General features: G+C 40.6%; 2 protein-coding genes and 2 non-coding genes across 4 annotated transcripts; all 4 read left to right on the top strand.

Moving 5' to 3' along the window:
• The first annotated feature begins 2,044 nt into the window (after positions 1-2,044).
• Positions 2,045-5,284, top strand: rps13 (ribosomal protein S13). The gene is made up of 6 exons (XM_053426550.1): positions 2,045-2,154; positions 2,685-2,733; positions 2,826-2,904; positions 3,560-3,729; positions 4,461-4,561; positions 5,208-5,284. Exons 1-6 carry the CDS (start codon positions 2,132-2,134, stop codon positions 5,239-5,241), a joined length of 456 nt encoding a protein of 151 aa, XP_053282525.1. The 5' UTR covers positions 2,045-2,131; the 3' UTR covers positions 5,242-5,284.
• LOC128445334 (small nucleolar RNA SNORA19) lies at positions 3,345-3,474 on the top strand. Its single transcript, XR_008339415.1, has one exon. It is a non-coding gene; the product is annotated as a small nucleolar RNA SNORA19 (small nucleolar RNA).
• Positions 4,656-4,785, top strand: LOC128445335 (small nucleolar RNA SNORA19). Its single transcript, XR_008339416.1, has one exon. It is a non-coding gene; the product is annotated as a small nucleolar RNA SNORA19 (small nucleolar RNA).
• Positions 5,285-6,055: 771 nt separating the features above from the next.
• On the top strand, positions 6,056-11,200 carry LOC128444213 (protein phosphatase 1 regulatory subunit 15A). Its single transcript, XM_053426549.1, has 3 exons — positions 6,056-6,466; positions 7,390-8,669; positions 10,245-11,200. The coding sequence occupies exons 1-3, from the start codon at positions 6,304-6,306 to the stop codon at positions 10,452-10,454; spliced, it is 1,653 nt and encodes a 550-aa protein (XP_053282524.1). The 5' UTR covers positions 6,056-6,303; the 3' UTR covers positions 10,455-11,200.
• The last annotated feature ends 1,005 nt before the right edge of the window (positions 11,201-12,205 follow it).

The raw sequence follows: 12,205 nt of genomic DNA, 5'->3' as shown, positions 1-12,205 counted from the left end.
CACGCCATCAAAACACGAGCATCTGTATCGCGAACATAGTCCAATCAAGTCCAAACTAGACATGTAAGACAAGAGCCCCGGCCTGATGACATCTACACAGAAATAATGACTTAAAATCACAGCGCCCCCTGGTGGCACCAGGAAATGTCTTGTTTTTTGCTTGCCTTACACTTGGATGTATTCCTCCTCATCCACTGACCTCAACCATGTCAAAATTTATCAAATGGGTCTCAAGACATTGATAATGAAGGCATAAGATAACTGTGCCTTTTCGTCAAACGCCATATTAATGGCGTGGCATCAAAGTTCATCAACTCGCCGTTAAACACGCTACATCAGAGCGCCTACATGAACAGATCTATATGTCTGTGCGTAATAATAGTAATGGCGCCACCTACTGGCAAACCTACTGCCGCAGAGCGCAAAACGCATGCAACGTGGAGAAGTGCATGCTCGTTCGATGATTTGCGCTTGGTCATCGATCACTCTCTCCACCGACCGCAACAGGCTTCAACGTGCGGGTGCTCGGGCCCGCCAGTTTAATCTGAGTTTTATAAACTTAGATTCTGATAAGAACATTGCCCAGCAGATATTCCAGAGCCATAGTCTACAACACTTGAGAAATAACTACATGAGTTAGTTTGAGGGCATGTTGTTAGGAGACTTAGGAACATGCACAATATACAGACAGTTCAATTAACTGCATTAAGTGTAGAATTTCTAATTGTCAATAGATCATTTGGCCATTTCTACTCGTCTGTCCACACTTGAGAATCCACAGTGTTAAAGAGAATATTTTCCAAATTCATAAAAACTCAAATCTCTTATTGACATAGGTATTAATACCCTTGATTCAGTACTTTGTTGAAAACACTTTTAGCAGCATTTACAGCTACAAGCTTGGTGTTAGTTTATATAAGCTCTGCATACCTGGACTTGGGCAGTTTTTGTTCCAGTCTCAGGTCGTGTGCAGGCAGGAGCAGGTTTCCATCAAGGTCTCCTCTGTATTCGGCTCCCAGTCCCCGAAGCTGAGAAGATCCCCCATAGTTTAATGCTTCACCAAGATATATTTTTGGGAGTTATGACTGCAGAGTAGAATGAACATTTTCCTCGTGGTGTCAGGATATTTTAATATCATTTGACAAACTCAAAGCAGGTTTTCATAAGCCCTTTTTACTCAAAGTGACTTCCTTACATCACCTCCGCCATAAAGATTTGATCGATGAAGAGCGTCTGAGATAGTCCTCCTTTCAGCAGGTTCTGCCTTCTTCAGAGAACTCAGCAAGACTGACCATTGGATGCTGGATCATCTGATTAATCAAGGACATTCTTACTGTACCTCTATACTCAATTTTACTGGACGGCCTACTGCTGGAAAACCGCGGGTGTTTCCAAACTTCTTCTATTTCACAAATTGAGGTCACTGGGAACCCTGGAGCTTTAGAGATTCATCACCACAGGAGGTCTACAGAAAGTTTCTTGGAGTCATGGTTTGTTTTATTTCTAAAACCCAGTGTGTTTTGTGGGACCTTAGTCACAGATGTGGGCAATTCCAAACGATAATGAGATGTAATTCGGTTTTCCACACGCACTCCATCGAGTTAAGGCAACTTCTCAAGGAAATTAAAGAAAACAGGATGTTCCTGAACACAATCTGGAGAATTAGTATTTAATTGACAAAAATGTCTGAAAGCATGTTTTAATATTATAATTAAAGATGTTTAAATTGATTATAGTATATTAAATTAAATATACATGACAGACGAAAATATAAGGTCGAATTACTTATATAAATAGTCTTTTGTGTTCGTTTGGTTTTCTGCAAAGTTTTAAACTATCAATTATTTTAATCAGTAAAAAAGATGGACGCCACTTGAAATGTATTTAGTCTGTTACTAATCTATCTTGGACGAAATGACCTTTAAGCCTCTGAGTTAAAATTATTTTTATGAAATCCTTTTTTCCTTTTTTTCACGCTGTAAATTAATGTTCATACTTTTGACAACAATTTTACTTGAAAACGTTGAGCAGTGTTGGTGACGCAGCTTTCTGCGTCATTGCGTCATTTCCGACGCAGGCGCAAAATACCATTTTCTGTCGCGTGTGCGGCCTCTCTTCCTCTACCGCCATCATGGGTCGCATGCACGCTCCCGGGTGAGCTCTCCTTCTATCGTTTAAAGTGATAATTTAGCCAAGCAGGCTCGGTTTTTATGGCGAGGTGTTATTTGTAAACGTGTTTGCAGTGACCGGGGAGCAAACTGGACTCTTTAATTTGGCCTAGAAACGAGAAAAAGACTTATACACTCGCAGCCTCGCCACGGACAACACCTCCAGCTAGCACGTTAGCTAGCACATTAGCTAGTGGTAGCTAGCTAGTTAGCTAGCAGTAGCAGTCAGCGCTGAGGGCTCAACGCGATTTTCTTTATTTAGTTTCCAGTATGAAGTCAGTGATATGATACCCACTTAGCACCTAATGTAATAACGTTCTGCTCTGTCTGAAGAACAGAACCAGATTGAATGAAACGTTTGACGTTCAGTAGCACGAGTTAGAAGCTGACATCAGCCGGGCCTCGTTCAAGTCCGGCTCCTGGAACTATTTCTTCTTAAGCGTTAGATGTGATTGTTTCTCTTGGTTGTTCTCAGTCAAAAGGTCACACTGTCTAACTAGTGTGTATTTTCCACAGAAAGGGATTGTCCCAGTCAGCTCTGCCTTACAGGCGCAGTGTCCCCACTGTGAGTACACGCACACACGATGCGGTTTAATATCTATCACTGGCACAAAGAGAGCCGTGAACCATATTTAACCATATAATCCTGAATTGCAGTGGCTGAAACTCACATCTGATGATGTCAAAGACCAGATCTTCAAGCTGGCCAAGAAGGGTCTGACCCCCTCTCAGATCGGTAAGACCTTCTATGAGACAGAGAAATACACCAATGTCTTACTATAACGGATTGTAGAGATGACCATTTTATTTTATTGGTCACCCAATAAATTGTACTTGTCATGTTGGAAGACAAACTTCCTCAGAAGGTTTAATCAAATGTTGTAAATTAAAATGTTATCATTGGTCAAGGGTAGTAAATTATCAGTAAAAATGATATTTTTCTTCTAACCTTGTTCTATATTAATGTAACAGGTAAATTGGAGATGTCATTTGTTGACCTGTAGTTTTAGCTATTAAATCAATAATACGTTGGATGGAAACAAAAAATGCTACTTAACAAACTGCAGGCTCAAAAGGGGAATAAGTACCTCATGCTTCAAGTTTAGTTTGACAAGGCAAATAATGATGGCAAACTGTTCCTAACAATATGCTGGTATACACAGCCTGTCATGAAAAATGCACAATTCATTGTCCTGCTCTTAACTTTATAAAGTGCAGCGATATTTCTATTGTGCTAGAAAAAATCTGGAGGTAAATTAGCAAAGTGGCTACACGTGCCATATTTGCCAGTCCCCTTCACACAGCCAAATATAAATTTCCTGAGTTTTCTAACAGTTTCAATGAAAAAACAAACAGCCCCCCATTTCAAGCCTGTTTGTCACCATGTCTAGGTGTGATTCTGAGGGACTCTCATGGTGTGGCCCAAGTGCGTTTCGTCACTGGAAACAAGATCCTGAGAATCCTCAAGTCCAAGGGATTGGCCCCTGATCTGCCTGAGGATCTTTACCACCTGATCAAGAAGGCTGTGGCCGTCAGGAAGCATCTGGAGAGAAACAGAAAGGTACAACCAGATCTAATAACGTATGTCAATATGAGCCTGTGATTGATGTTCACTTTGCAAAGCCAGGTGTATTAATGTTAATGTCAGTTCATGGTTTCTGCATCTGCATGTCCTGAACGGTATGCATGGTGTATTTGCATCATTGTCTGAAGTCTGCAGCTGTTGTTTGGAATCTGCATGCAGTCCTACATCTCATTCATTTACTGTTAGTTCCCCATCAGTCAAATTTAAATTTTATGCTTTCTGATTGTGGGATTTAATTCAGCCCAAATACAACAATTGAATACTTGCCTTCTACTATTAGGAGGTTGTCCTCATGTTTTCTAGTTTGAATGTGTGGAACATGTTTGTGTACACTAATTAAGCTGTAGCATAGATAGAAACCCCTCTGTGTGTTTTTTTGTGTTGGTGTCCACTCGCATACTCTGGATTGGTGACGAGTTGGATTTGCTTGAGTTTTCAAATGTACTCTTATACCATAACTGAGCCGATTAGGTGGTTATGAGCTTATCACAACCGAGTTAACCAGTTAAAATAAATCTCCAGAATTGACTAATTTGAAGTTTTTTTTTATTTTTGTTTATTACCTAAATTAAGCTGTTCAGAGTTAACCAGCCATAGAGGGAACTTTTTGGAATGAGTCCCTAGCATAGCCAGTTTTTAGGGTTTGTATTGATGGATGCAAATGTGAATTCCAACGCCTCATAACATTTTGTTTTCTGCACACACAGGACAAGGATGCCAAGTTCCGCCTGATTCTCGTTGAGAGCAGGATCCACAGGCTGGCCCGTTACTACAAGACCAAGAGAGTACTGGCCCCCAACTGGAAGTAGTATGTATTGGTTCTGCATTGGGAACCTTTTCTAGATATATTTAGTTTGGAAAATATTAACCACATGCTGGTATACACATCCTGTCAGGAAAAAAAGCACAATTCATTGTCCTGCTCTTCACTTTATAAAGTGCAGCGATATTTCTATTGTGCTAGAAAAAAGCTGGAGGTAAATTAGCAAAGTGGCTACACGTGCCATATTTGCCAGTCCCCTTCACACAGTCAAATATACATTTCCTGAGTGTTTTTTAACAGTTTAGTCATTAGACTGATGGCACAGTCAACTTTTTAGCAACATTATACGAGACTTATCGATCCATATTAACGTTTGTACTTATTTCTCACAATGTAATCTAGTCCTACATTTTTGTTTTGTAAGTCTAAACTTGATTCCAGCCGCATAGCAATATGATCAGTTAATTAACTTCATTAGTGGAGGCTGGCCATAAACAAGATGAATGCAACTGTAGTTAGAATAATACACAAGTGCTGTGCTGTATTAACACTGAGATGTCTTTTCATAATCCCCTCCAATCACATAATAGCTCTATAAAAATTCTTCAATATCTAGTGTTACTGTTTAAAGTCCAGGTGGTCCTTTTTTAAGAGGTGCTGTCTCTAATGTTTTTTTTCTTTCTGTTCACAGCGAGTCCTCTACAGCCTCTGCTCTGGTGGCATAAAGACACACTTTTTTTGGATCAATAAAACCATGTAAATTGGAAATTGCTCTGTCTTTTTTATATGACTGAATCTTAAACCGTTGGATTAGACATCAGTGGTTTAATGCAACTTTACTACATTTACCCAAGCATTGTTCATTTTCAGGTGCTTTCCTTGAATATTTCCAAATTATGCTACATGAATAATTACATTTTCCACAACATTTTATCAAACTGTTTGGGCTCGTTCCTATTCAGGTAAATATTTAGCTAATAAATAAATTATACAGGAGTTAAAAGATCTAAGCAGATGTTTCAAACTATTTAGACAGTACGAGTTCCAACGGAGTTGTACGGATGATCTCAGTGACAACAGCTGTTCCACTGACATTTTATATGAATTTGATCACAAAATAATTGTCAAAGATTATACTTGTATAGATATTAATTTTGAACTTAATTAGGATTTAAATGCAGTATTTGTACTATTATGAAACTGGTATTGTTTCATAAGCATCTCATTGGAGCTTTTCTCTGAACACAGGGTACTAAGTGTTTTTCTGGGGGCAGAGCATAATACTTGGCAGCCATTTTAACAACTTACTTGAAATCATAACAAATTAAACGGTACATTCGTTATGTCAATAAATTCTACATGAATGCAAAGAACGGAAACGAAAGAATATCGGGAAGTTACGGGCACTTTCCATAAGTCATACGTAATAACGTCATTTGAGGGCGGCGCCTTTGCTGAATGACAGCTTCTGCGTCCAATCACAGTTCAGCATGACGTCAGGTTTGTATATTTAAAGAGGAAGTTGCAGCATCGAGTCATTTCAAGGTTCTACACAAACGATAACACAACAGACAAACATGGAGACATCACAGGAAAACAACTGACGGAGCAAAGCGTCAACATGTCTCGGACTCACCGGATAATGAAGCGACAGCTACTCGACGTCTCTCTGTCACCGACAAGTTCTCAACATCTACTAGTTTTTGACGAGGAATATCAGAATACGTGAGGGTTTAACCGCCACAGGCCAAGAAGAAGAGGAAGTGGAGGAGAGAGAAGAAGGAAAAATGTCTCCGACTGTCGGTGTCGAACAGGCTCCACAACAAGCGGCCATGGAGAGATTCGGTAGCGGAGGGATGGCGCTGCTGCCTTGGACCAAACAGATATTCACCGTGATGTGGGAACAGCTTCGGCTGCTGCTGCAGGTCATTTACTGCACCTTCATGTCCGGTGAGAACAAACCAGCAGCTTTGTATTGTTAGTTTAACTTGTCAAGTTTATAATGTTTGGTTTAATACGTTAAATTTAACATGTTCAGATCACTGTGGTGAAGTCCAACCGTTGTGCGTCACTAGAAAGACTGACAGTTCGGTCACTCCTGTTTACTTGGTATCAATACAGACATAATGTAAATCCCCAATGAAATATAGCAGCGCATATAAAAACAAACACTTGGTATATCCTTTAGTGACCACTTGTCTATATTTAGACAGGTGGAATGAGAGGGTAAGTGAGGAAACATGTAGAATATCTAAACGAATCGAGCCGTTAACACAAATCAAGCAAACAGCCAATACGACACATACCCATGTAACAAACAAGGATCAGTGAGAAAACCCATTCCCACACCGGATCATACGAGCGGATCATACACACGTAGTGATCATCAATGAAGTTGGAAACCACAGATGAGTGATCTTGAAACAAAATTTAATATGTAACAGACCAAAGATATCTGGAGTTCAATTATACACGCTAACATTTTATGATGGAGTCTAATACTAATATAGAAATTATGTTAGATTATGTTGTTTTTTCTTGGTTTCTTTCTTTACTCACTAGCTTAAGCGTCAACTAGTTCAATTAATTCTGCCTATAAAGGATGGGTGTTTTAGTCCTTAATACCTTTTTGTCTTGTAGCAGATTTCTCATGTAAATTGAAGATGAGGTCCAAAATAAACCGATCTGTTGATATTATTTTAAACAAAATATAGGATTTTCATTTGCTTATTTAAAATAAGCCGTAAACAAAGATGCAAAATCATTTTTCTAAAGGTAGTTGGTCTCAAGGAGGTTATTACTTCTGTGTGTGTGACTTATTTACTCTCTGTTGAATTTCCTACCATTTTTACACTTTCCTCTTGTTTTTCCAGTTTTTCAATTGTTCAGGTTCGAGGTCCACGTGAGAATCACAGATGAGACCGGTCAGCACATCCAGCACATGAGCACGACGGCCAATCCAGCAGAATCCTTCCTGTTCTCCTCATTGTTTGACGGAGACAACGGAGTCATGGTCGGTGGCTCAAATCCCCTCTCTGAGTTCTGCTCAGATGTTGGTGACCCCTTTGCAGACGACCTGTGCTGCGGCCTCGTGGATGACTTTGTGTCCAGAACGACCGGGAAAGAAGAGCGCATCTTTCTGGGCTTTGCCGGCGACTGGAACGTCTTTGTGTCGAGCAGCGACAGCTCCAGTTCAAACGAAGCCTGTTATAAAAAACGTGAGAATTTCTTCAGACAGGATCTTTCAAAAACAAAAAGATCCGTCAAACAGGAGACTTCAGAAGAGGACAGGAGCTCAGGCTGCAGTAGTGAGGAAGACCAGAACATAGTGGAATTTGACAGTGAGGAAAGTAAGGCCCTTTGGGAGTCTCTGTCAAAATCGAGTGATCCTTACAATCCCCTCTTTTTCTCTGCGTGCATTTCAACAAACACAGGCATGGGGAAAAGTAAAACTCAAGCGAGAGACATTAGCGATACTGACATCATGTCAGTGAGCAAGACCAGCGAGAAGACGCTGGGGCCTCTAGGACTGAAGTTTTGGGCCAGTCGCTCTGACAGTGAGAGCAGTTGGGCCAGTTCGGACGATTCGAGCCCTGATGTGGACAAAGAGGAGAGTGAGAGGCTCTGGGAGTTCTTCAGCAGTCCTGCAGACCCCTACAATCCCATGTGCTTTACTGCGTGCACAGTAGGCAACACATGTCTTCAAACCACCTCCACCACAGTCACTAAAGTACAGGCCTCCCTTCCTGCACCCCCCTCCAGGTCAGACACCGATGAGGAGAGCAGCCTTCCTCCTTCATCTGAGGAGGATGAAGATGAGCAGCTGTGGAAATCTCTCTGCAAGAAGGATGATCCGTTCCACCCTCTTAACTTTCAGGCTTGCCTCCAGAGCTCAACAGCCACAGCACTCCAGTCTGAGGAAGATCCAGATGCACGTGAAGTCCACCACACAAAAAATTCACCCACGAAGAGCAAGAAATGTAAAAAAGACTCCAAAACACTCAGAAGATCCAGCAGCAAGCCCTCTCCACCAGCCAGGCTGTTAAAGCATCCCCTCCACCAAGACAGAACACTGGTGCCATGGAAAAGACCTGGACAAACCCACCAGTCCCCTCCAGAGGAGAGAAAGGAAAGCAACGCCTCCACCAAAAAGGTGATGAACTAATAATAACTCATAGCTACACTCTCAGACAGGATTAGATGAAGCATGAAAAGCCCAAGTCTGAAACATAAAAAATAGACGTGATTTTGCTGAGCTTTGAATTGGCTTTGATTGTCAAGACAAATGGTGAATTAGTTATAAGAATGAGCTGTAACCCTGGACTCGCAGGTTTGAGTGGCGTAAATGCTTGATGGTGGGCGTGTCCAACACTTGACGCTGGTGCGATACTTATGATGACAAGAATCACATCATGCTTTCATGCATAGGACACACAACATGAGCGGATGTCATGGTAACGTGCCCGACTATCTGTCAACGCAATGCTTAAGACAAGTACACAGAAAATTAGAATGGCACTCAGTAGAGCACATACCTCCACCAGGCCCAACAGTTCCCTCATAAAACGATCACTTATTTCACTGTATATTGGGGTCAAATTCCTGACAGTTAGTTAAACTGTAAAATCGTAATTTACTGTGATGCATATGTTGAGACCACCAAAGTTAATAAGACTCTAAGACACAGGCGTAGCAAGCAACGGACTTGTGTTGTGAAAACATGGCTGAGCGAGTGGCAGGCGGGTGGGGACTGCATCCAGGAGAGCTGCTCGTGCTCTGGCCATAGATAACAAATGCTAGTATCAACTGTCACCAAATTGCGAGCATTTAACAAACGCTGATATATTGTCCTTACTTTAACGTCTTGTGTTGTCGTCTGCACTTAGCGTTACAAGATGTGGGGAATTTCCGTGGTGTTTGTCTCCCTGGCTGAAGTCCCCGGTCATGTGCAGTGAGAGCACGGGCAGGGCGCTGGCAGGCACGCAGGTTGTTTACTGCCTGGTACACCGACCAATCATTTCATTAAGACCAAATTAAATGATTGGTGGTGTACAGTCCTGTAGGGGTTACTTTTCGTTCTTTTTTTCAGATCTATTTTTATTTATTAAGGGCAACAAGGAAGGGGATTAAAATAAATCAAATAATAAGTGTTGCCGAAACAAATTACCAACCCCACCTCTTAGTTGATATATTAATATGTTCAGGGAGTTTCTTCTAATGACTGTAGCTGACTGAGACTAAAAGTCAGAGATAAGTGCCAATTCCTGTCGTCAGCCAACTCACACTGTGCTGTTCACTGTGTTGTTGATTACTGTTGGGTAGCAACGCTGTTGGTCGTCATGACTAAGTCGGTCGTGTGACTCAATCGAGTCAGCAGAGACCAAAGTGGTTGCAGCAGGATTACATTCTCATTTAAAAACCATCTAGATTATTACATCAGACTCCAAATATACATCCTGAGACAGAACAACATGACTGATATCACGTCTGTCTGAGGAATTTCAGTGCTGGAAAGTACCTGCTCTCTCTTTTTGTCATTTGTAGTTGAACAAATATCCAAGTTAAAGTGTTAATAATCATATTTTGAATATCTCTTTTTGACATTTAATTATCTCTTTACTCACATTAGCAGATGTTAATAAGAAGTTCACACTATATGGTTTCACCTGGATCATTTTAGCAATATATATAAATTATTTCTTTTTTAAAATATTTTTCTGGATTTCAGGTGCGATTTTCTCCTCTGGTCCAAGTCCATGTGGTGCGGACCTGGCTGTTTGCTCGCCAGGCGTCTCGTAAAGGACCCTGGGAGGAAATGGCTCGAGACCGGGACCGCTTCCAGAGGCGGATCCAGGAAACGGATCGGGACATCAGCCACTGCCTCACACTGCCCCACAGAGAGAAGATGAGGGCGTACCTGGACGGTGCCTTAAAATAGAGAAATAATTCTTCAGCATTGAATGTTTTATTTCATTTTTTTGGATGAGAACTCGTGATTGGTTGCAATGCAACAGGGATTTTGATTTCGGCCAATTAGAAATTTGTCAATGTTCGGTGTCGTGTTGAACAACTTTGTACCTCAAAAGGTTTTTTCTACATTGTGTAACTGTTGCACTGACGGACACGTTCTCATATTAACATCAACATTAATGTGTGGAATGTTGTTTTTGTACGCCTTATACTCTGACCTAGTAATGTAACTTATGTATTTATGCCCTATGGAGCTTGTCTTTGATTTTTTGATGGTTTAACTGTTATTTATATGTTTGTATCTGACATGAAACCACTACCACCTCAGTGGTGAGTCTAGAAGGTAAAAGTAGCTAATGGTGATATCATTAAAAACAGATTTATACAGCACCAAGTGTTTTGAGAAGTTTTAGTGAACTTTCACCTTGTTTCATTCTGGTGTCATTTGAAGATTTTAGCTTGAGATTTAAGTTTTTGTCCTGTATTTTCTTTTAGGACGGCAGGTCACAGTGGCCATTCAGCACTGAGTATGAAGATCGATGTCTTTATTGATATTATTGTTGTACTTATATTCACTGCAAATATTCAAACACTGTCCTGTGTGACTCACTCAACTGTTCATGGTAACACCACGTCTCTGAAAATATGTCCAAAAATGATTAGTAGCAGACACTTAATGTGCTTTGTCAAATTAATAAAATTTGTAACGCTTTATCTTGTGGTTTTCACTTATCACTGCACAAAAACTACACTCACACAGCAAACAATTGGACAAAGGACTTGTACATGTCAGATTAAAAGCTTTAATGATCAACAATATTTACTTAAGAACTCAGAAAATAACAAACAAACAACATCAGTGTGGCAGACAATACAGGAATGTAAAAGGGAAGACCTTTTTTTACAATAAATAAATAGCAATAACAACAAAGACCAGGAAGCAGCTGTTGTTCAGCATAGGCAGACAATAGAATAGAATATAAATATTTGTTGACCACTCCTAGTGCACAACACGGCTAATCATCTCTGGGGGTTCTTCATAATCGTGTGGTCTGTGTAGTCTTAACCAGGCATTTCCCAAGTCTTGAATAGATAGTTAAATATTTTTTTTAGCCCCTTAAAACCCTGGGTCCCTCCACTGTTACAAATTTACAAAATGGAACTTGGAGGCAGTAGATGTCTGAAGGTTGTGTTACATTGACAATTTTGAAATCATTTTTCTTTAAAAAACATGCCATCACAATCTGCATGTCATCACAATCTGGTAGTAATGGTTGACGATGCTGCAGAGCTGTTGCATTGCATGTAGCTCAAACACTTTAAAAGGGCTTGAGCTTATAAAGAGAAATGGAAATCTAAAACCTGAAATCAGTTTGTAAATTAAAAAACAAATACATAAAGAATTTGTACATATAAAATAAATTCTCGAAGTGCAATTACTAAAAAATATATCAGAATCAGGGGTCGGCAACCTGCGCCTCCGGGGCCGCATGTGGCTCTTCAGCCCCTCTGCAGTGGCTCCCTGTACAGTGTTGTGCATGTTGCGCATATTTTTCGCGAACGATGAACTTAAGGAATCAGTTTTCATATGATGAACGTGAGTGAACGTCACGTTCACGTTCGTTTTTTAAATCATCATCGTATCAGGCTAGGGGCGGCTCCTGGTACAGGCGACATAGGCCGTTGACTAGGGCTTAAAATGCCGGCACAAGAGACTGA

Source organism: Pleuronectes platessa, chromosome 7 (genome assembly GCF_947347685.1).
Source record: "Pleuronectes platessa chromosome 7, fPlePla1.1, whole genome shotgun sequence".
Lineage (NCBI taxonomy): Eukaryota > Metazoa > Chordata > Actinopteri > Pleuronectiformes > Pleuronectidae > Pleuronectes > Pleuronectes platessa.
The sequence above is the reverse complement of the archived record's forward strand: the minus strand, read 5'-3'. Positions and strand labels throughout refer to the sequence as shown.

What these genes read in the sequence shown, in the direction of transcription:
- rps13 (XM_053426550.1), top strand. Translation starts at nt 2,132, where the DNA reads ATGGGTCGCATGCACGCTCCCGG. An exon ending in ATCTGGAGAGAAACAGAAAG is followed by an intron (nt 3,730 to 4,460) that starts GTACAACCAGAT and finishes CTGCACACACAG; the next exon opens with GACAAGGATGCCAAGTTCCG. An exon ending in CTGGCCCCCAACTGGAAGTA is followed by an intron (nt 4,562 to 5,207) that starts GTATGTATTGGT and finishes TTCTGTTCACAG; the next exon opens with CGAGTCCTCTACAGCCTCTG.
- LOC128444213 (XM_053426549.1), top strand. Translation starts at nt 6,304, where the DNA reads ATGTCTCCGACTGTCGGTGTCGAACAGGCTCCACAACAAGCGGCCATG. An exon ending in TTACTGCACCTTCATGTCCG is followed by an intron (nt 6,467 to 7,389) that starts GTGAGAACAAAC and finishes TTGTTTTTCCAG; the next exon opens with TTTTTCAATTGTTCAGGTTC. An exon ending in GCAACGCCTCCACCAAAAAG is followed by an intron (nt 8,670 to 10,244) that starts GTGATGAACTAA and finishes TCTGGATTTCAG; the next exon opens with GTGCGATTTTCTCCTCTGGT.